This window comes from Balearica regulorum, chromosome 4, assembly GCF_011004875.1.
Source record: "Balearica regulorum gibbericeps isolate bBalReg1 chromosome 4, bBalReg1.pri, whole genome shotgun sequence".
NCBI lineage: Eukaryota > Metazoa > Chordata > Aves > Gruiformes > Gruidae > Balearica > Balearica regulorum.
The window spans coordinates 59,807,475-59,829,943 of record NC_046187.1 but is presented as its reverse complement, the minus strand read 5'-3'; the positions used below and the strand labels follow the sequence as shown (position 1 = coordinate 59,829,943).

Here is a 22,469-nt window from a genome sequence, read left to right as displayed (position 1 = left end):
TAATGAAAAAAATCCCTTTGAGCAGGACATAAATCACACTGAGAGATTAATTTTCTTTCTGTATTTGTCTCTCCATTTTTTGAGGTGTGAAGACTTCTCCATATATTTACTATAAAAACCCCCAACCAAACCAAACGAAAACACGTACTCACCCGCCCTCCCCTGCATCATCTCAATGAGAAAGCATCAGTACTTATAACAAAATTACAAACTTAAGTGGATTAATTCCAGGGTAGATTTTATCTCTTTGTAGGAAAAGTTGAGGGCTCCAAAATAATTGATCCAAAGACCAGAGTAACACTATGGCTTATGCTACTGACATGGAATAAAAGACAAGAGTCTGTAACTAGTTAATCAGTAAATCATTTCCTTTCCCTGTGACAGGTTACCATTTACTCCTGAGTTCTGTGAGTTTATATTTCTGCTATGCTTCCTAGTTAATGAAGATGAGCACTATATTTTATAAAATTTAACAATATTTCTTCTGGAGTATACTTACACAAATAGGAAAAATTTGAATTAATAAAATAATCTTAAAATGTTTTTTATTTCTATTTTTAACATGCATCATGTACATCTTCTGCTAAAGGAATGAAAATGCATTCTTTGCACTTTTCAATTCACTGAATTGATTTAAATTTGGTTCGGTATCCCTGATCTTGCTAGTATGATTAAGTAAGTAAAATTAGCAATTTATATGTGTATTTCTGAGAGAAACATGTATCACATGAACAGATAAGTAGGTATTTTTTTCATTGTGTGGGATAAGGTTCCCTTTATGTGACATAAAAGGTTAAATGGATCCTTCACACAACTGCTATTTTTCTTCTTGCAACAAAACTTCTTCTTGACAGCTACTAAAAAGACAAGTAGTCACAAGTTATTTGTTTCTGCTTCATGCTGAGCTCTACATTATGTAGATGATCATTTGCATGCAGAGCATGGAGAAATTTCTTCTTCCCCCCATTTGAAAATAACATAATATAAATTAATAGGGTTTTAGCATATTTTACAGTTAAGGTTCAAGTTTAACTTTTGAGGGTCTATGATTTCTAACAAAGTAAACATTACATGAGTCACATACGAAATCTCTTGGGAACACGAGTAATTCCCTTTTTATGAAAGCATTGCTACTATTTGTTATATGTTATTATATTTTGTTCTGTATATGTGGGAATGAAATAAGATCCAGAATCCAGCAATGTGTTACTGCACAAAGTAGAACTGTATGAAGCATTTAATTTTCAGGAATGCAGTGCTTCTATCAAGATAATCAGTTCAAGTTAGTATCTCATGTGGCAGAAGAATTCCGTAAGAAAAATGTAACTCACTGAAAGATATGAAAGAAAGAAATCGGTATTCTCCCTTAAAGCCAATTCTTAAACACAGAAGCATTCAACCAGAACTTTATTTTAGTTTGAGCTCTTGCCCATAGTCACAAGTGGTCCAGTTTTGCTTTTTGTTTGTTGGGTTTCCCCCCCATTACTTATGTTAAACAATTAAGCAGCCATTTGTGTAGGGGGGGTTGTGTCTTTTTAATCAGTCATTCTTTGAACCTAAACATTAGACATATGTAGTGCATTTTTACATCACTGCCACAAATATCAAGCTTACAAAACTGCTTGCAACTCTGTCAAGTCACTGTTTTGTTTGTTTTTTTTTCTTTTTCTATATATCCAACTTTTATTATAGATTCTGGATATCCTCTGAGATACTTGTGAGATATCCATCAGATCTAATGACATTGAACATCTTTTGGGATTGTGCTTTTATTTTCTAAATGGAAGTAATGTATTCATTAATATTCCCTAGAAAATGCTACTTGGAGTATCTCCAAAAAGAAATGCCTTTTGAATGAGATGGGCATAAATTGGAGGAGGAGCAGGGGAAACCATATAACCTTGTTTTTCCCTTCTGTGGCAAGAGTTTCCTACCTGGTGTCCATTCCTGATGAAGAAAATACATTATTAAATCCTTATCACCAAGAAATAAAATAAAGGGGAAGCACAGTATACAGCTGAGATGAGCTAATAATGGCTGCTAGTTACTCTGTTCCCTTAGAGCTCCTGAAGTCCCATCACTTTGGCATGAGTATCAAGGAAATTATGTTGACTTTTGAGCCCTGATTCAGACTTTTCTTAAGCAATCTTTAGGAGAGCTGACATTCTAATTGCTCCACGAATTGTTTCAGCTCAGAGTTTGTTAAGCACTGACACGTTTTACTGAAAAAAATAAAGGTATGTAATTTGAGACAGTGACAGATTAATACTTTAGAATCAGATTGGCAGAACAATTAGACAGCTTAAATGTTTCCTACATCTTAATGTCTGTGCTACTTCAGGAAGCCATAGTAAGTCCTACTTTTCTGAAGGATATGTTGCCATTTCAGTGATAGAAGTAAATCAGGCTATCAAAGGATTTAACGGGATTACAAGGAGTCTGGTAGCAATTACATTCAAATCTGGAAAATTAAAATCTAGGGAATTTAAGTTCAGCATGGTGTGTTGAGTATGGTACTCTCCACTGGTATCACATAAGCTGATACTTCTTAGTCCTCATTATATGTACGCAATTGGTCTTGTGAACAAAAATGAAATAATGAAGTCTGAACTACAGGATAAATACAACTTAAACAAGAGAAAACTATATGTTTCTAATGTGTTTCCTTTTATATTATAAAGTAATCAGGATACATTATTATTTATGTAGAATTCAGTCTGTGAATTTGGTTTCACTTACAGGTCATATTGTATGCAACCTGTATTATGGTTCTCCACTGACAACCAGCTGATTAATATAATTCGGGCCTGAAAGAGTACAACTAGTTTTTTAGTGTAAGAAAAAAAGCCATAGGACTGTTTTTCATCTAAACAGTCAATTGTGAAATATTCATGATTCTTTGAAGATCACACATGCCATACTACAGAGCTGGTACAATCATTAATTTAGGAAGGAAACTTTTTTATGGAGTTATTCTATTATTAGAAGAACAGTGAAAGAATATTGTTCCTTAACCTGCTGGAGGCAATCGTGATAGAAATAACTGTGGAATCTAAGCCAGGAATTTTATTACTTGTGTAATATTTCTTTGGTTACACTTCTGAATCATGTAAAATACCTATATAGTCTGGTATAGTCTATTTAATTAAGCAAAAGAAATACATCAAAATCTTATGCAACTGTTAACTTATTTGACTCTGTTCCTCCCTGAAACAGAAGCAGCTATTATGTAAGGGCAAACAAACCAACAATTTCATGTAAGAAGTGAACAATGTCAAAATTTTCTCCTTTATAGAGTTTCTCTTACACTAGTTTCAGGTTTAATGGATTTTAGAGGTATGATACTTGTTTTGCACCACTACAGGTAGAAGTATTCAGTCCTTAACTTCTCGATGAAACTGTAAAATGGAACGGATGGGACTCAGGCAAGAAGATTTTATAAGTGTTAGGTTATCATGTTGGAATTTGAGAGTGGGTGGGGTTTTTTTAGCATTACTGGCTTTTGTTTCTGTATTTCTTTGATTAACACCTATCTTAAATGGGCTGACCATTTGGGGTTTTGTTTGTAATTCTATTAACATAGAATTTTAAGGAGGATGCCATTCTAAAATTTACTTTTAGCTGAACCTAAGCCCAACTTTATTACCGAATAAGTCAAGAATCTTAACCCAGAAAGAGGTAAGGATTGAGGCCAAAATACCTAAATGTTAGTAATCATATTAACAGAATTGCAGAGCTGAAGGGAACCTTTTGAGGCCATTCAGTGCATCCTTCTCTTCCCAAGGAAGGATTAGCCACGTTTAGGTTACCCTTGGGAGAAGTTTTTCTAGACATTCGTAAAACACTCCCAGTGGTGGAGACTCTATAACCTTCCATCACTGCATTTATCCCCAAGGGGGGTTTTTTCTGATTGCTAACCTGATTTGTCATTGTTGCAATCAAGCCATTACTTTTGGTCCTTTCCACTGTGGGCATGCAAAACAAATTATTCCCACTCTTGCTTTACTATAGTCTTTTAGGTAAAGGAAACAGGCTGTTTTCTCCCTCAGCTGCCTTCTCTTCTGGCTAACTCACTTTTATTCATCTAGTATGAACTTTTTTCCAAATGTTAAAGCATCAGGTACCTGTTTCTGTTATGGCATTGCTTTGTTTGTTTTGTTTTTATTAGTTTTAATGGTAAAGGACTATATAGCATCTCGTGTTTGCTTTGAAAATTCCACTCTGGTCTCTCTTGAAACAAGCTAAGTACTTGAACTTTTGACATATGACAGCAGTGAGTCTTGCTGTTTTTAGGAATTAAGGGATACTTTAATTTTACGATTTTTCAAGTAAAGTATTGAAAATTCTCACTTTCGTTCTATGTTTCCTTTTCTTTGCATAATGAAAGAATAAAAAGGTTCAGAATTCATTATTTTATATCCTTCTGTCATACCTCCTCTCACAGTATTAATCATTCAATCAATGTACATGTAAGCCTTTCTGTATTCTGAAGTATTTTCTTAAGCACTGAAAAGATTTTCAGAATTGGGCATGATATACATGAAATTATTCTAGTCCAAAAGCAATTAATATATTCATTACTTCAGTGCAGTTGGCATGCCTCAAACAGTGGATTTGTGTTTGACTTTATTCAGTAGGACTGTTTTAGAGATGGCATGCACCATCTCAGCAGTACACGATAATGCCACATTCAGAATGACAGCAGTCCAAGCCTTGGGGCACTAAATGCTTCTTGAGATATGTTCAATTGCTGTTTAAATGTATTTAGCCTAAGGTGTAGAGAAAGAAGTTGCTGATGCCTTCAAACATGTTTAAGTATTTTAATAGTGTCTTGGCATGTCAGAATATTCCACAGCACTAACTAACTGGGATGCAGTTCCTGAATTACTGCAATTAGGAGGCAGGAATTTCAAAGACAGTACTGCTGTAGCTGTGTATCGCTACAGCTTAGCTCCCCCCCACCACCCCCACCCCCGTAAACCGTAATTTTCTACAATATGTACCCTCTCAGTTGTTTTCTGCATTATTGTTCACTGATCATGTAGTCAATACTTATTATGCTTTAAGAGCTCTATTGTGTCTCCAATCACACAGCTCATAAAACAGACAACCGTTTAATATAAAAGCTATGTAAATGGACTCCTGTTTAATTACACAGTCTTACTGGTGTTTCACTTGAAGTTTGGATGATCCTCTGAATGTAATGTATTTGTGTAGAGAGTGCAGGAAAAGATGGGATGAAAAGTGGCTCATCCAAACCACAGTCGCTATGATTACCATATGACAGTTGTTACTCCTTTTTTGTTTTCTCGCAGCAGTCTGGAACCACTGCACAGGCATTCTTTACAGGTCCTCAATAACTGGAACCATGCAGGGATATTACGGGTCTATCAATGGGAAAAGGCAGCAAAATCTGCACGTAGTCATTGATTTGTCATAGATACTCTTTAGGACTCATCTGCTAATGACTCCTCAGATCCTGTGGACCAAGCTGCATGGCTTACAGAAGTACAGCAGCGTTGCACTGCCATAGTGCTGTACAGCTACTGTGGTCATGTGCTCCAAGAAAAGGTCTGCAGTTAGGAATGCTTTCTAGGCACAGAGCTCTTTCTGGACATATTAAAGTTACTGTGTCTAGATAGGGTGTCAGTATTGTTCCACAGCGTTTTCCGTCTCCAGTGACAACAAGTGGAACAGAGTTCGTGACTACTTAAGTACATCTAAAGTCTGTCATTACCATAGGCTTTGTGTGTGGTTTACAAAAAGATGAGAAAATTAAAAGCTCCTTGCATCTTTCTCCAAAAGACCGTATGTGTTATTGATACTAATTGATAACACTGGACTTGTATAAAATATATTGTACAAGAACGGTTGTTAAAAAATGTGCAGAGTGGAGCCAGAGTGAGTGTGCATCCTTGATTATATTTCTGCAATGCGTGTGTACGAAAAAAGCATGTAGCTTTTAACGTACTTGTTGGCTACTGTGTTCATACTTTCTTGGTACTCGATAAAATATATTGACCTTCTTTGGTAAGGAATGGGAGGAGAGAAAATAATGGAAAATTGCTTGGGTGGAATATTTTGGTTGTTAACTTTTTTGGCTTTAAGCTGGGCATAGAACATGTTTTCCCTCTCCACACTGCCATGGTGGGTGCCTGCCTTTTTTTTTTTTTTTTTTTTTTTTTGATAACAAGTAATCCTTCCAGCCCTAAAACAAGTCAGCTACAGACTGACAGAAATATGAACATACATATAAATAACTCCATTCATTTGCATGCTTTCATAAAAAGTTTTATGGTTGTCGTGGTTGAACCCCAGCCAGTAACTGAGCACCATGTAGCCACTCGCTCCTCCCCCTAGCAAGGGGATGGGGAGGAGAATGGACAAAAAACTCAGGGGTTGAGATAAAGACAGTTTAATAGGATAACAAAGGAAGATAAATATAAATACATAAATGTCCTTGACTTAGTGTAAAAATTACAACTACCTAGCAACAACTAAAACCATCAGTTATCAACATTATTCTCATACTAAGTCCAAAACATAGAATTATACTGGCTATGAGAAAGAAAATTAACTCTATCTCAGCCAAAACCAGGGAAAACATACACCATCACTGTCTCAGAAATTAGTGATAAATGTTTAAAGATTTGTTGGATTAATGATAACTCCATTAATAATAAAATTATTATTAAAAATAACTCCAATAATAAACCCACAAAACTTTTATCAGCTAAATCTGGAAATTGGTAATGGAAACTTATACTGGATGCAATGAGAAAATAGATCGTGAGGTCCTGTAACTTAGTGTTCTCCAATTTTTTTTTAAGCTGGAGTCTGAGAAGTAGCAAGTGAAATCTGCTTTATAAATATTCACCTTTGAAATCTCCATTTATATGTATACCTGACAACTGTCTAAATATCGGTATTTTAGGAACTGGGTTTACAATGACTTTGTAAATAGTCAAGCAATACCTAGTTCTGATGTAGAGACACCATAAGGGGATATGTTTGAAAGTAACTTAGATGACATCTTCCATTGTAACTCTGAAGATAATTTTATGCAAATAAAAGCTTAAATTTGAGTAGTCTATGTATAAACAGGTAAACCTAACTTCAAATCTCCAAATTTCTGTATGACAAGAAATATTATCCCTCCAGGTCTCCTTTCTCACTAATTAGCACTGTGATAAAATTTGTTTATTAATAACTGGCATTTTAAGGACTTATTTGAGTCAGTTTCCAGATATGTAACCATGGTAGAAATCTGTTGTAGTCTTCCTTGATGATTTGCCAACTCTGCCAACAAATTCTTTGCTGTGTTATATTCCATTAGGCTTGTCAGCTAGCAGTGTGGTCGCTCCTAAAGTGTTTAACTTTTAAACTAAGGAGTACTTAGAAAACTTAGAGATAGATGTGTTTGGATGTAAATTATGCTAGAGGACAAGAGTAACTCCTCCCCCCAAATTCAGAGATTATTCACAACTCCATGTGACAGGTAACGTAAACATAGGAGCATAAACTTGCTACTCTGCAAAAGAGGGTCACTCTGTTCAGGGAATTAGCAAAATACATTAAATTACTTTATAGCTAAAACAGCGTGGCAATTTGAAATGAAGCTTAAATCTGTTATTTACTGCAGTGTATAAAGTACCCAAGTTGTCCTTAACTGACCAGTTTAGATACTGGTGATAGTTTAGTCCTGACAGCGCTGGGTGTTTTACCCATCTTCTGGTATCACACACACACAAAAAATGTTCCCTCCTTCCCTGCACCATCTCACCTTCTCCCCCCCCCCCAAATGCTGAAGTTAAGTCCATCTTTTAAATAGAAGAGCAGTGAAACAGAACAGATTTCAAAACATGTTACACTAAATGTGTGCTTAAATGCTGTCCTGATTCAAGCTCTTAGAGCAGATGCAAGAAAGCAATGCAGTAGAAGGCTACATTAACTCTACATGCCAAATACTAATTGAAGGGTGTTTTAGAGGAAAATACATCACACCGGATCTGATGGCCGCAGGGAGGCTAGGCTGCTGCTGCTCCTTGTCCCCAGGTCCAACCAGCAGCAAAGATGATGTATTCTGGTAGGCACACACACAGAGCACACATATACACCAAATATATATACACAGTAGGCCACAGAGATCACAGACACTCGGAGCAAACACAGACAGCACCAGCGGCCTCATTCTGCTCCCCTCTCTGGCTGGACAGGATGGAAGTCCACTTGTGAGAATGGACATGCGCTTATGAATACGTGCATATGCACACATAATAGGGAGCCCATACCCAAGAAAGAGTTAGAAAGGAATTTAATAAGAAGATAGGACAGATGGTGCTGATCAGGTACAGGGTACAACCAGAGAAGCTTATTAGTCAGCAAACTATTTACATGTGACTGGCCCTTTTATCCCGTTATCTCTGTGTTTTCCCACTCTTGTTCTGCCTCAGATCACCTAAAGCCCTCCCTTCTCCTCACTTTGGTTCCTCCCTTAAACACTGCATGATAAGCCCTGTGCTATCCCAAACAGCTTTCCCCCCCATATCCCCTAATGTGTCCTACATACCTAGGCAGCAACCCCCCCCCCCGCTCCGTTAGACGGAAGGGTGATCTGGACAGCAGCTGCCAAGTGACTCACCGTGATGGGTTTCATGCCTGGATAATGGGGCTGATGGTTCTGCTAGGATAGCCCTAGGAGGAGCACGGACAAGGTGGTTGTTCCTCCCCAGTCCTTGATTCGTGTTCCTATCTGCCACTGTACACCCCTGTGCTCGCCTGGGCCCATGGACCTTTGATGGGTTGATGGCCCTGTCAGGGTATTATTTGGGCTATTATTATCCTGCCAGTGTCTCTCTGAGCTTTTCTGGGGGTGTGAAGATGAGGTTTATCGCATAACCCAACAGGGCGAGTCAGCCACATGCTTACTTAGAGGTTATCATTTCATAAAAAAGCACTGTAAGGCTGAATTGTACAGCAAGGCCTCATGCTTTACATTAAGGAATTCTAATATTTGTCCAGAAGTGAATAAGGGATACGCTACAATGCAAAATGGTAAATTTTCAAGTGCATGATTCAAGGACGATTAGCAAGGGAAGGATTTTTATGAACCCGAGGAATGCTGCCTCAAGACTTGTTTGCATTAAAAAGAAACCATCAGATATAATGAGACTTTAACTGTTTCAGTGTGGAAAAAAACCCAACAAACTAAACACAACAACTAAAACCCCCCTTTCAATAAACACATACTCCTATGTTTTAAATTAAGGTCGGACATATTGCCTTGATAAACATTTGCTAATATTCTGCCAGATTAATAATTGACATACTAGTAGCAAGCATAATGCTTAACGGTCACTGTTTGGAAATAAGGTGCTGTTGAAGAGTTTATTGAGATTTAGATGGGAAGGGGGTTTGCCCTGTTGTAAAAATATGGGGTTTTCTGTTTAAAAATCAAAGCACATCAAGTGCAGCTCAGCAGTTAATTATGCTTCTTACCTTTAGGGAGTGCCAGAATAATACTAGATTTAGCTGAGAAATAGAGAATTTTCCTGTCTTCTGTCTCCATCTCCAGAACACAGTCATCTGAAAATTGATAGTCTTTGCATTCTTCATTGAAAAAATGTGGAATCGTGGCTGAGTCTAAATGCAAAAGCCTTAAAAAGTACAACTGGGGAAAAAAAAAAAACCCAAATAAACGAAAACCTCAATTCCCTCCTCCCAGCCTTATACATCTTAGCTACAGAGTTTCTCAGTTATCTAAACATCAGTACTGTTTTCCTCCTTAAAATCAGTGACATATTGAAATATTATGCAGTAGTCAGAATACATGCAGTAGATTCTATAAAATTTTTGACAACTGTTAATAATAAATAATGTATATATTCTTTATAATACTGCAACAAATTACTAATTAAATGAAAGTTTAAATGTATTAAAAAATCAGGACAGGATGAACATGAATCTGACTTTCAAGAGCTTTTGCAATTCTATCAGGATTAAATCTGCAGCTGCTGAAATGAAATATGCTTGTTCTGCAAGTACTTGTAAATATTTTAAATTAAACCAGTTTATTTTGGAAGAGACAAAGGATTTTTGGTTGCTTTTTTTTTTTTTTTTTTTACACCTCAGCAGTGGTTTTTTTAATAAATTTATAAAAATTTCACAGTTGGAATTGTCACTGTTTGAGAAGGTCATCTGGCAGCCAAAATCAAAGGAAAAAAAATAGGCAAAACAGAATGAAAGCTGAATAGGTCTTTGAAAGATATTTTATAAGGCATGTGTGATTACTGGTAAAATTACTGTTCTCATAAATTTGGGAAGGTAGAAAGTTGCCACAGCCCATATAAAGTACCTGACTGTGTTTCCATGTTGAAGCTCCTTGCTCCTTTTCAAAATAATCAATTTTTTTTGTAAAAGAAACCAAAAAGTTTCATCAAGTAAGTCATATCATATGAAAGTCATATCAAATGAATTAGAAAAAAATCATTTACTTGTTTATTGTTTTTCTTTGTCAACATTGTTTGAATATCATGTTGTTACTTTGTAGGCAGCTCCAGCTATTTCTTGTAGACCATAAAGTACAGTATAACTGAACAAAAACAAGGTTTCAGACTCTTACCCAATGCTTAAAACAGTTGAGGTAGCTTGTTAATTCAATTGTAATGAAGGTATCAAAATATGAATATTAAAAACTACTTCTGTTTTTATCAGGTAGGAGTCAATCCTGCAGTCCCATGAACTTTGCTAGTGAAAACTCTTACAACTAGAGTGGCTAGAAAGGTTAGACGCAGTGATCTGGCACAGGACACCTTCTAACACAAGTCACATGTAAAATGTTAGTGCATCTATTCAGGCAGCGCTCCGATTCTCCCTGTCCCTCCACACACATACAACACACAGAACAGCTTTATTCATATGTTAGATTACATTCATAACCAAAAGCAGTTTTTTTTGTATGCTCCTACTAATCATTGATTGATTGTACGATTCACATAACATTGTGTACTAACAATGCGTGCCTCATTCAAATACAAGCAGAGGTTTACATGATATCCAAATTGAGTCTCATTGGCAGTAATGGAGCTGGCTCACACTTGCAGGGAGTTAAGCATGTTTATAAGTATTTGCGGGGTCCAGGGCCTCAAGTTCTTTTCACATAAATTCAAAGCATTCTTTACAAAAAATTCAAATAAAGGTATTTTTAATAATCGCAGAAAAAATGGCAGTATGGAATTAAGTGCGTGGTTGACTCTTTTAGACATCAAAATTCATTCAGTACTTAATGCCAAATGCTTTTGAGATTGATTTACAAGCACAGGAAGTGGCTTAATAGCCTTATTTTTTCAGTTCTTGAGGTTGAGGATAACTGTACAGATCCGCTTGTTGCCTATGTGCATATGCAACGTAAAAAAAACTATTAGTGAGGAACTTATTGCAACATTCTTACCAAGACCTTTAAAAATACCTTTTGCGAATTTAAGGATTCTCAGTTTCAGTGGAAGTCATTACAATATTATTCATTTGTAAAGACAACTCTATTTTACTTTCAGATTCAAGGCCTCTACCAGATGTAGCCCTGACAGGGAAGTGTACCCGAGAGTGTGATGAATATGGCCACTCGGACTCCTGCTGGATGCCAGTTCGCACTTCTCCTGAAAGAAAGCAGAAGAGCCAGCCAAAACTCTCCACTTTCATGCCTGTCGATGAACGGGGCAGTCAGGAGAAGCTGGCCAATGGAGAAGCCTCCCTCATGGGTGATCGCAACAGAAACCTCCTTAACAAAAAGTTGACCTCATCCTATGAGACCTTCAGCACGGCTAGTTTCAACAAAAATGAAGAAGGCAATCCAGAGGATATCCCCCTTGCACAGACAGGGGAATACAAGCCATCTCCTGTCAATACTCTAACTAGAAGAGAAGTTTACCTGTAGGCTAAAAAGCAGCAACAAAGTTCTTTCATATTATAAGAAAGAAAAGGGGCAAAAGTCTTAAAATCAAAACAATTTTAACAAAAAAAAGAAACAAAAAAAGAGGGGGCCACCAAAGAGACGAAAGATCTGCCTGCCACTTCTGCCTCCATAGCAGGCATTTAATTATACTGTCTGCCTGACTATACTGTACAATGTAGAAAACGTTGTTACTTGCATGTCTAATTCCCCCTCACTGATTTTTATTTTCCTAAATCTATGGTTGCAAATTCCTCCCATAGTAACGAGCTTGATTAAAAAGAACACAACACACTGTTGTCTCCCCTCTGCAAAAGCATGAGTTAAGCCACGCATTTTGTTTGATTGTCATCTGGCTTGTTGAGGATAACAAGTCAGGGAAAATGTATTCGAAACATATCATCTGAATATTGCTGATCCCCACCAGGGACAATCCTTCAGAAACCATACAGATATAGTGAGAAATATAAAGGAATAATCATTAATAGGCACTTTGTGAAGACCACAGCTTTAATATTCTCACCTCTCATCTGAGGCTGGAAGCAACAGAAAAACGTTCAGCCTGAGACTGCAGTCAAAAAACATGGCATATTTCCTACGATTCATGAACTCTGGTTCTGTTTTATCCATAGAACAAACGTGTTCTTGCTGTGTCTCTTTCTCTCCTTCTCTCTCATTCTCTGTAATGATTACTTCAACGTAAACACAATTAGTAACACATATACTGTAGGATAGTAACGATAAACTGTTAAAAGCGTTATTTTGGGCAAGACTAACATATAGCTGGGAAGATGGTAATAACAAAAAGGCCAAAGATCACACAATGGATCAGGGGAACTGCTAAGTATTGGGGCTTGGCTTAGAAAACTAATGTATTCACAAATACACACATAATACACCTTCAGTTACATTTTGCACAGCAGCACAGTTCACAAGCCCAGATGACACAATTATTTTTTTTTTTTTTTTCCCCAGTGTGGTTCAATTGAATGCCCAAAGGAACTGATGTGGGTGTTTTTGTAATGACATGATATGTTGCAGCAGATGCTGTGTATGATATATTGCATATGCCAGTTCCAGGGAATTTTTAAGATCAAAATTAAAAGCTAGTAGTTGTAATAGAAGGCTGTTTTAATGAGAATGCTTGGTGGGATGGAAAGGGTGGACAATGGGATGATGCAGTGACAAGAGAATATTACAAGTCAAACATAAAACCTTCTTTTCAGAGTACAAGGAATGATTGCTAAGTCTTTTGTCATCAGTGTTGTAGATTACCAATTGCTTCAATTATGTCAAAGATACAACGCAGGTTTTCTTGAAACACAAGTGCATTAAAATCAAGAGAAGTGCAATACTAAATGATGTCAAGACTTGGAACATTTAGGCTAGGTAGAAAATGGTCTGATAAACAGTGGTATGGTACTCACCTAGCAGATCAAGATGAGTCAAAAGGAGTCCAAGCTACCATGACATGCAAGAGCTCTGGGCTGTAATGATTCTCATGGTGAGCGCTTCTTGAGAGGAAGAGGAAATGAAACAGGTTTTTGTGCAATAAAAGCAACAAAACGTGCAGAACTTCAACCAGTTGCTTTGTAGCTGATGCTGTAGTAATGACAGACTGAGCTCAGACGTTCAGATGAAAGCGACAATCGAACAACGCAGCGAGGACAGCTCAAGGAGGGGGAAAGCACTCAAATCCCTGGCTATTTAACCTGGCATTAAGGCATGACTAGATGGCTCTCTAGTATACTGTAGTCACAATGTAGCTTTGGGTAGTTTCTTGCTTTGAAGAATTGCATAGAAATAACCTTAAACAGCCTAAAGTAGAGGTTGGCAAATGAATACAACTCATCACATTTATCTTTTGAATTCACTTCTCCATATAGTGGGATGTGCCATTATTGGCCATTTTGTTTTCCTCTCTCGAGTTTACTTTCTTCAAGTAACATTAGTTTGTGTATAGCAGCTATGATGAATGGGCACATTTTAGGAAGAAAATAATAAAATCAAAGATTAATAATGATTGAACATTTTTATGTTTAATTATTTAAGTAATATGGAGAGATGCAAACTAGTACTTTGTTATGACACTGCATACAGCAGTTACTGCTTTGTATAATCTGTAAGTACCTGTTTAAAAATGCTTCTAAAATGCTTATGTAATGTATACACATTTTTCTTGCACGTTTCAACAGAATACACAATTGCATAACACAAATGTTCAATAAAATTTCCTTTAATAAGATTTTATTTAATATTACACACAAAAAAAAATTAGGTAGCTTGGTTCCATATATTCTTAGACCCTTTTTCTACAAGGCTAATAATACAGGTCATAGAAGACCTTCAGATTAAACGGATCAGCAGTCACTCGCCAGTTTTTGCACCACATAAGACAGTCATTAAATACTTTACTTGTGCGCATCTCCTTAGATCTAAAATGAGTGTGAAAGAATTTTTTTAAAAAATTCTATCTACTGTAAGTATTCACAGTAATTCTAGTGGAACTAGCCACTATTAATATGCTGATTACTCTTCTGACCTGGCATGACACACAAATATATTTTGTGTTTGTATTTTTCCTCTTTATTTGAAATAGGTTAAATCTGGTGCCACTCCATAAATAGAGTGCTTTTGTATAAAAATAAACAAATAAAACTATAAAAAATAATTAGGGTGAATGCGAAATATGCAACTGTGCCTTTTATACCTATTATTATGGTAAAGTGGTAGTTGGGTTTGGACACTGAGGGATAAGGGGCTATTCCCAACTTTTTTGAACCTGTATATTTACCTGTGTTTATTTTCTGAGAAATTATAAATAATATATTTAAAAACAAGCCTTTTGCCAAACTCAGTTAATGGACCAGTCTTAAGCATTATTAACACAAGGCTGTGGTTTAAGTAGGTCTTGGGGTTTTTTTTTTTATTACTATTTGTGTGGGGTTTGGGGTTGTTTTTATTTGTTTTTAATTCTGCTGCCTGGAAAACTACAATCAGTTTATGTTATAGTTCTTTAGCAAGGTGTTACCAGTTCATGTTGCCAGGAAAATCGCTGGGTTTTGGTTGGGTTTTTTTTTTTAATTGCTTTTAGCCATCATCACTTTTCAGTTGTTCAGTATAGAAATCATCCTTTTATTTTCTTCCAAGGGAAACTCAAAGGAGCTTTGCATGTATTTTACATTAGGGCACCTTTATAGATTGATGCATTAATATATAACATTATATGTATTAGAAAATTCAATAGCTTTGGTCTAAAATCTAATGCTCATTCTGGATGTCAGATCCACTATGTTTATTCAATATGGTTTCTGACTGGCCTGCTGCCTGAGTTTCAGGAAAAAAGTTAAACATTATTTTTATGTGGGGGAAGAACTTAAATGGGATTGAAATGATTGGCTGAAAGGCTACCCTAGGAAGCTGTCAAGCAGGAAAATAAAGAATACAGATAAAGACCTTGCCATAAATCCAGCCATCACCAAACATTTGTAAGGAACTTGAACAACAAAATATTTTTCCTTCTGTTTCATTGCTGATAAATATACAGTGTTTCCTGAAGGGATGAAACAGATGAAATAGCAATAGAAATGAAAATCCGTCAGCTAAGTTGTATTACTGACTGAAGAGCATAAAACAAGGAAGACTACAACATTCACCAGCTACCTGGGGTATGCTTTCAGGCAACTTTTTCCTAAATTTTAAAGCACTTGCATTCAGTGTGGTACGATCTGTTTGTAATATTAATCATTGACTATTGTTCTGCAACTTGGATGTTGATAGTGAAGCAGAGAACAATTTATCATTGTTTATTATGAGTCACTATGCACGCAACTATGCTAAACATGGCAAAATGTATTAAACGCTATTCCACCTCTATTTATGAAATATTTACATAATTTAATTTGCTTTTGTACAGTTTTATGTAAATAAATTGCTTGTCATTTTTGTCTCTGCAAATTAAAATATAACATGTTCAACTGGTTGCCCATTTGCCAGCGTACTTTCTCTAACAGACTATTCCACTTCTACTGGATAAAATCACATGCTAATTTGTATATTTAACCTATATTTTGCATGAGAAAGATGAAACTGCCTTTGTAGCTGGCCATGTCTTCAGCTGCTGATGTAGCTGAGGTTTTACCTGTCTGCAGAATGAAATTCCGTAGAGGTTACTGTCACTCAGGACAGCATACAGCTATTTTTGCGGTAGAAATAAAGTACTTGTAATGATAGTAGTTGTTTCCGATTACTGTTCAAAAGGGCTTCTTATTCAGGTGTGTTTAAAATCTTCATTTTAAGGAGAACAACAAGTCTTAAGTAAAAGCTCAGGTATTTCGATTATGGCAATTTTCTAATTATCAGCAAGGTTGTTATTTTTTCAAAGAAGTTTAGAAATATTAACAAATCCTACAATGTCAGTGAAGCATCTATGGTGAGAAGAACAACACAATTAATGCAGCATTTCAGAGCAACATGTGAAATTAAAACCTCCAGTTCTTTCTAGCTGTGAATCAAATTATCCATGTCAGCATAACTACAGATTGAGAACAAACCCTCCTCAAGAAGGAACATCTAAGAAGCCAAAAGAGTTTATTCCTTAGCTGTCTGGGTCACATACTGCTTTTTTTAAGTTGGTTGGTTGTTTTAAAAAAAAAAAAAAAAAAAGCAGGTTCCGAAACAGACATTAAGTTGGGATTTGCATCAGTTGTAATATGTGAAAAATATATTTGTGGGGAGAGGAATGGAAGATTAAAAATCACCCCCCTCCCTGTTGTTTTCTACAAAATACAGTATTGCTACAGAGACCTTGCAAATCGTTGTGTACAATTTCCCACTGAACACCACAGAAAGTGCTGTTTCTATCTTTTTACCTTAGTTACAGATTAGGCTTTGATTTTTGTGAATACAGGTTGGCCAGAATTTATTTTTTTTTTTTAAATAAACTTTACATTGCAAATTTCTTTCTTTGATTGTGCTTTCAGTTAACATTGCCTGGTCTTCTCTAATGAACGTGTCAAGGAAGATTCTTCCTTCCACAAGCAGAGGTCTGAATCTGCATACCCATGGAGAGAATTCAATCCACCAGCTGACCCCAGATCTCCTACATCACAGTCGAACGAGCTACCCCTCAACCTCTTTCAGCAGTAGCAGTATTTTAATGAGTAACTTCAATCAAGCTTTCATGTTTATTTTATACTAGATGTAGTATGCAAAGCATGACCTTATGTTTGTTTATCGTGTCTTTTATCTGCATTCTTCTTGTTTACCAACTGCATCCAGGAAGGTGATTACAGGAAGATAAAATAAATTTCCTGAACCACAGAGAGTGGTAAGAGACGATAATATAAACTGGCGAAAGCTAACAATTTATGCTCCCCTTTAACCCTGGCTTCATTTCTCCCTCCTGCACTGCAGTAAAATGTAAATCTTATGCAGAGACTGAAATTAATAAATGTGACCTAGGCAGAAATAATTTCATGTCTTTATTGAGCCTCCTGAGGGGAGTGTATAGAAGATGCTTAATAGTTCATAAATGTGCAAATCATCTAGCCTACGCAAAAGAAGAAAGCAACATCAGAGTTGGACAAGAATATTTAGTATATTGCTTAGTAAAATGATAGGATTCCAGTTAGTCAGTTCATAGAGCTATTTCTTCTAAAGCAAGTATGGCTGGTTTAAAGACTTAGATATACTTACCAAGAAACCAGGGGGAAAAAAAATGCAAAATACCTATTCTGTAGTGGCATGGAATAGCCTCTGGGAGAAGAGGAAACAAAGAACAGCAAATAAATACAATGCAATTGGCACAGAAATGTTAGAAATAAATCCCTTTAGGATTTTCAAACTGATTTAAGAATCCTAAAATAGGGAGATATTAATGCATAATTTGTAGCTATCTACAGTATGGTACTGTAATTTCTAAAAAAAGATTCTTGCTAATTATAAGGCATGTGAGTCTATTTAAGGTGGTGTTTTTAAAGATTTAATTAATGGTTAAAAATATTTACATCTTAGTATTCCTTCTTTGTAAGCTTACTAAAGCAAAATTCAGCAGGCTTCTACAGCATTCTCTGCAAAAGAAGGCGGGTTTGGAAAGACCAGGATAGCCAAGATAGAGCATTCACATTTCTATTCTATTTTCAGCAATGCAACCCACTTCATGTTTACACTATAACCATGAATAAACAAGCAAACAAACAAGAATTCAAATCTAAACCTTTCACTGCTTTCCAGAGACTGTAACTTAAATAAGAATTAATCACTAAGTTTTTCCCAATTCTGTGGGGAATCAGAGAAGGAAGGAAAGACTAGAGCAATAGGAAAAAATTGCTGTCTCTATTACCTGGAATTTTTTACCTTTTTATTTCATAGATTTCCAGCACCTACAGAAAATCCCATGAATGGAATCTCTAATACTGGAGTCTACCAATATTTTCCCCAGACAAGTGTACATCTCCACTTCTTCCAAAAGAACTTGCAGGTTTTATAACTTGTACTAAGTCTAGTTGAGGTAAACCATCTTCTTGATGATTTTTCTTATATAGTGACTGCATTACATGATTCCAGAAAATGAAGCTGATTCTAACTGAGACAAGACTATGTTGGTAGTAGTCTGCTCTAAGTTAGTTGAATATATGTTTGATAAGACAAGAAGTAGTGAAAAAAACAGAATAAGATTAAAGGGATCCTGTTGGTCTGAGAAGATCCACAAACTGCTGCACATACCATAATGGTTTATTATTTAGGTCTGAACAAGAAAGAAGAGGCTAAAAATTTCATAAGCAAAAAAGAGAAAGGAGAATTTAAAAAAAAAAAAATTACATATGGAGACTTCTTCCACTTCTGAAGTGCATTTTAAGATACTCTTCAAGATTCCAGAAAATTGTCTACTTCTGTCATCAATGTCAGATAGACAGAATACTGAACAACAGGGACCTTCAGCATGAGCTCCTATATTTATTCTAAGGTTTGGTAAGACAGAACAAAACACATAAATTAGTGGCTATCACTTAATGTGGCAGGGTATGGTGATCACAGAGTTAGAAAACAGGGTAACTACCAAACTTGTTTCAGTTTGTCTCTCGCATCCTATCTCACATAAGTTGCTAAAACAAAAGACAGCAATTTTTTAATCTCAGTTTGTCTCCTTTTGCTGACAGTTCCTGGAATCAGCTTGGCACCTACTTAGCTTTTGGCCACCTTGTTCTGAACTAGAAGAGAGCCCTGGAAGAATAGGTGATTTCATATTCTTTTTCAGTCTGACCTCTGAGCACCTGGCAGGCCTTATGTTGCCACCCTTATCTTTAGGAGCATGAAATCATGGTAGACTCCCTCACACATAACTCTAAATATGAGTTTGAATATTAAAAGGGTCCTTATAGGTGGTAGAACAAGAAATATGCCTTGAATTTAGAATAATCTGGTGCTATGCTGATAAAAAAAAAAAAAATCCTGAACTCCTGAGAGGATTGAAAAGCTGCTGTGTGTGATAAAGAACAAACCGCATGCTGGGTACAACCCTATAATAACAAGCAGTGCATTTCTTCTTGGTCTAATCTGTGCCTTATGTAGAGATGAAAGGAAAATGTACAAATGCCCCAGGTCCCTCTGAAGTACAGTTAACAGTGTTTCATATGTACGAGAAAGGAGGACTCGTCTTTTGCCCAGCCCTGGTAAGTTAAGCTTGTTTCCAATCAGTTTGGATGCCTCTGTTGAATATTCCGATTGTGTTTATGTGTCATCAGTACAATGATAACAGCTAATTAACGATCCATCTAGTGTGATGTGCTCATTTAGGAGTGCATAGAGTTGGTTGAGTGAAATGATGTAAAAGTGCCAAGGCCTTCAAACTATAACTCCCACAAGGTGCTATAATGTGTCGGCTAGATACGTTATTATGTATTAATAGAAAAGTTAAATACCACTTTTCAGTTCCAAAGAAAACTCAGCTAGTCAAAAAAAGCATTCAGAAAGAAATAAAGAAAGGTGAGATTTTGGTTAGTCATGGGCTGAGAAGGTCACGTCTGAGAGTTACAGAATAATTTTTCTGTATTGAGTGACTGCAGGTGAAATAAATTTAGCAACATTCAGAAATAATACATCTTGTATTGTCTTACACAGTGATGGGATCTGAAGCTTCCAGAAGTTTACTGTTCAGTGGCATTCAGAAAAAAAAAAACTGAGTGAAGGCTTAGAATTAAGGAAGGATTATCAAACAGAATAGATTCTGGTGCTTGAATCAAGATGCAGGTACATCATTAATGTTTTGCACAGTTCTGACCTCCACCCCTCTATACTAAAAAGGATATAAATACTAGAAGAGATGCAGAGTAGGGTGATCAAAGTTGTAGAATCAATAAGATGGGACTCCTCAGCCTAGATAACCTAGAGGTTTGAGAGTTGTCCATATAAAGTCATGAATGGCATGAAGAGACACGGGGAGAGCCATGAGTTTCACTTAATAAATAGGCTACAAACATCATATGAAATTATCAAGCAACAGGTTCAAGATATATGGAAGATGGTGTGTTTTCTCACAGGGCAAACTGCTCAACTTATTGTCAGAGGAGATCTATTTTTCGGGTGCACTCCATGACTATGGCTCAACAAAGAATAAAATAAAAAACCAGAAGACTTCTAGATTGATGCTTCTTATGAATGATGTAAGTTAAGAATAACAGAAGTAAAAGACACATCTCTCTTTCCCCTGCCCTCTTACTTAACAGACATACTAACAACTACTGGAAGCAGAATACTGAGTTGAAAGTCTATCTCTCTAAAAACCCACAAGCCAAACCAAGCCAAACACACACACAGAGAAACAGAAAAACCCACCAAATAGTCAGCCCTCAACACTATTTTGTTAGCCAACGCAGTAAAAAGCTTTGTTTCAGGAAGTTCTTATTGATACTCAATGCTGTTGATAGTGTTTCCCCAAGAATGATGAAAAATAATCTGTTTGTAACCACAATTAGTCCTTGGAAATCTTCAGTTGCAAGTGTTCTGCTGAGAAAACTTCCAGTGGAAAGAAAAAAAAAAAAAAGAGAAAGACTTTTTCTCCAAATTGCAATAAACTTACCGGTTAAACTCCAAAACTATGTGCCTCAGGAAACACATAGCTGGACTCACAGAATTATGTGCGTTATAAGCACTAGAAGAGATGGTTACTGAGTTTATTTGGACATGTGAACAGCCCATTACATTTTTTTTTTAAAGATAGTCATGTATTTAACTCCTGTTGAAATCAGTGACAGACATTTATCTTGCTGCGCACTCCTGATTGTGGAGACTCATATAGATAAAAATGTGTGGCAAAACAAACCAAAAGCATTTGCAAACAAGTTTCCAAGGGTTTGTGCTGTTTCAAACTTTATACATTTTTAACACAGGTACAAAACAAAAGGTAGTAGAAAATACTTAAACAATACAGTAATATAGGAGTTCTCATCAGGTTTGTGGTCGTTGGAGTAGTTGGAGACTTCTGGTTTTCCTAACCTTATAGCTACAACTTTTAGCATCTGTGATGTAGTTAGAACTTCTGCTATAACCTCTGATAACAATGAAATTATACACATTTTTTTCCAAAGAAATTTTAAACTAGTGTTGTTTCTTCACATTCCATTGGAGAAGACAATTGTGTATTGATAATGACTCCAAAATGAAGTCCTAGGATTATTACAGGTTAATCTGCAACATACTAGTAATTTTATGTCATACTATATCTCTTTAAAATTAAATGTAAAAACTAGATTGATACTCAAAACTAATGTGCATAACAAATATTTCACTGAATATAAGTTAGTATTCTTTTAGTTTAAAGAGCTTGGACTCATGCAGCAGTTTCAAAAAATCATGCTGTAACATGACAGAAAAACACAGGAATAAAATGTGAAGATACATTAATACACAGGAATACTGGAGGAGTTCCTCATCTATGTAAAAATCATCCTTTGGCAGCAATGGTACTGCAACCTCTTCAAACTCCAGATGTGGTTTACAAAAAAACCTGATCCCTGCACCCCATGCAACAACATAAGTTAAAAATCTGGGAAGTGATACTGTTTAACCTCAAAATAAATAAATAAAAAGTTAGCATTTACACAAACTCACGTAAGCCTTAAGCAAAATGTGTTCTGGTCAAAGTTGAGAAACTGAACAATTTGATTAGGCTTAAATGACTATATAGCTGGAAGGCTCTAAAGAAAGAAATGCAGTTATGTAAGTGACCAAAGTGAATTAATACTTAACTCTCAAAAGGAGAGAAACACAACCCTATCCCTGTTCTTTCCAAAACACAGTTGCCACCAGTGCTACACAAAAACTACTACTGAAGTTTACCTTAGGGATGAGAAGAAAAAGGCAGTCAGGTCCCTCAACTCTCTCAGTGTTTGAAGTTTCTTGTGCTATCGTTGGTAATGTCGTTAAGTGCCAAACCTGCAATATCTCTTGAGAGACAAGATCTGGAATTTTTTTTCAGCATGGAAATGAGCAGAATCCCTTCTGCCTCAAAGGATATTGCTAC

The 22,469-nt window shown here is 36.1% G+C and overlaps 1 protein-coding gene across 10 annotated transcripts in view; it reads left to right on the top strand.

Annotated features, from left to right (window-relative positions):
• PCDH7 (protocadherin 7) overlaps positions 1 to 17,420 on the top strand; it is a 286,621-nt gene extending 269,201 nt beyond the window's left edge. For 8 of the 10 annotated variants that reach the window (XM_075752351.1, XM_075752348.1, XM_075752347.1 and 5 more), the window contains one exon: positions 11,553 to 15,929. In XM_075752351.1, the coding sequence (XP_075608466.1) occupies positions 11,553 to 11,932 (380 nt within the window). In that variant the 3' untranslated portion in view covers positions 11,933 to 15,929. Of the gene's footprint in view, positions 1 to 11,552; positions 15,930 to 16,929 lie in introns of those variants that run through there. The other 2 variants (XM_075752350.1, XM_075752357.1) reach the window with 2 other exon arrangements.
• Positions 17,421 to 22,469: the final 5,049 nt, after the last annotated feature.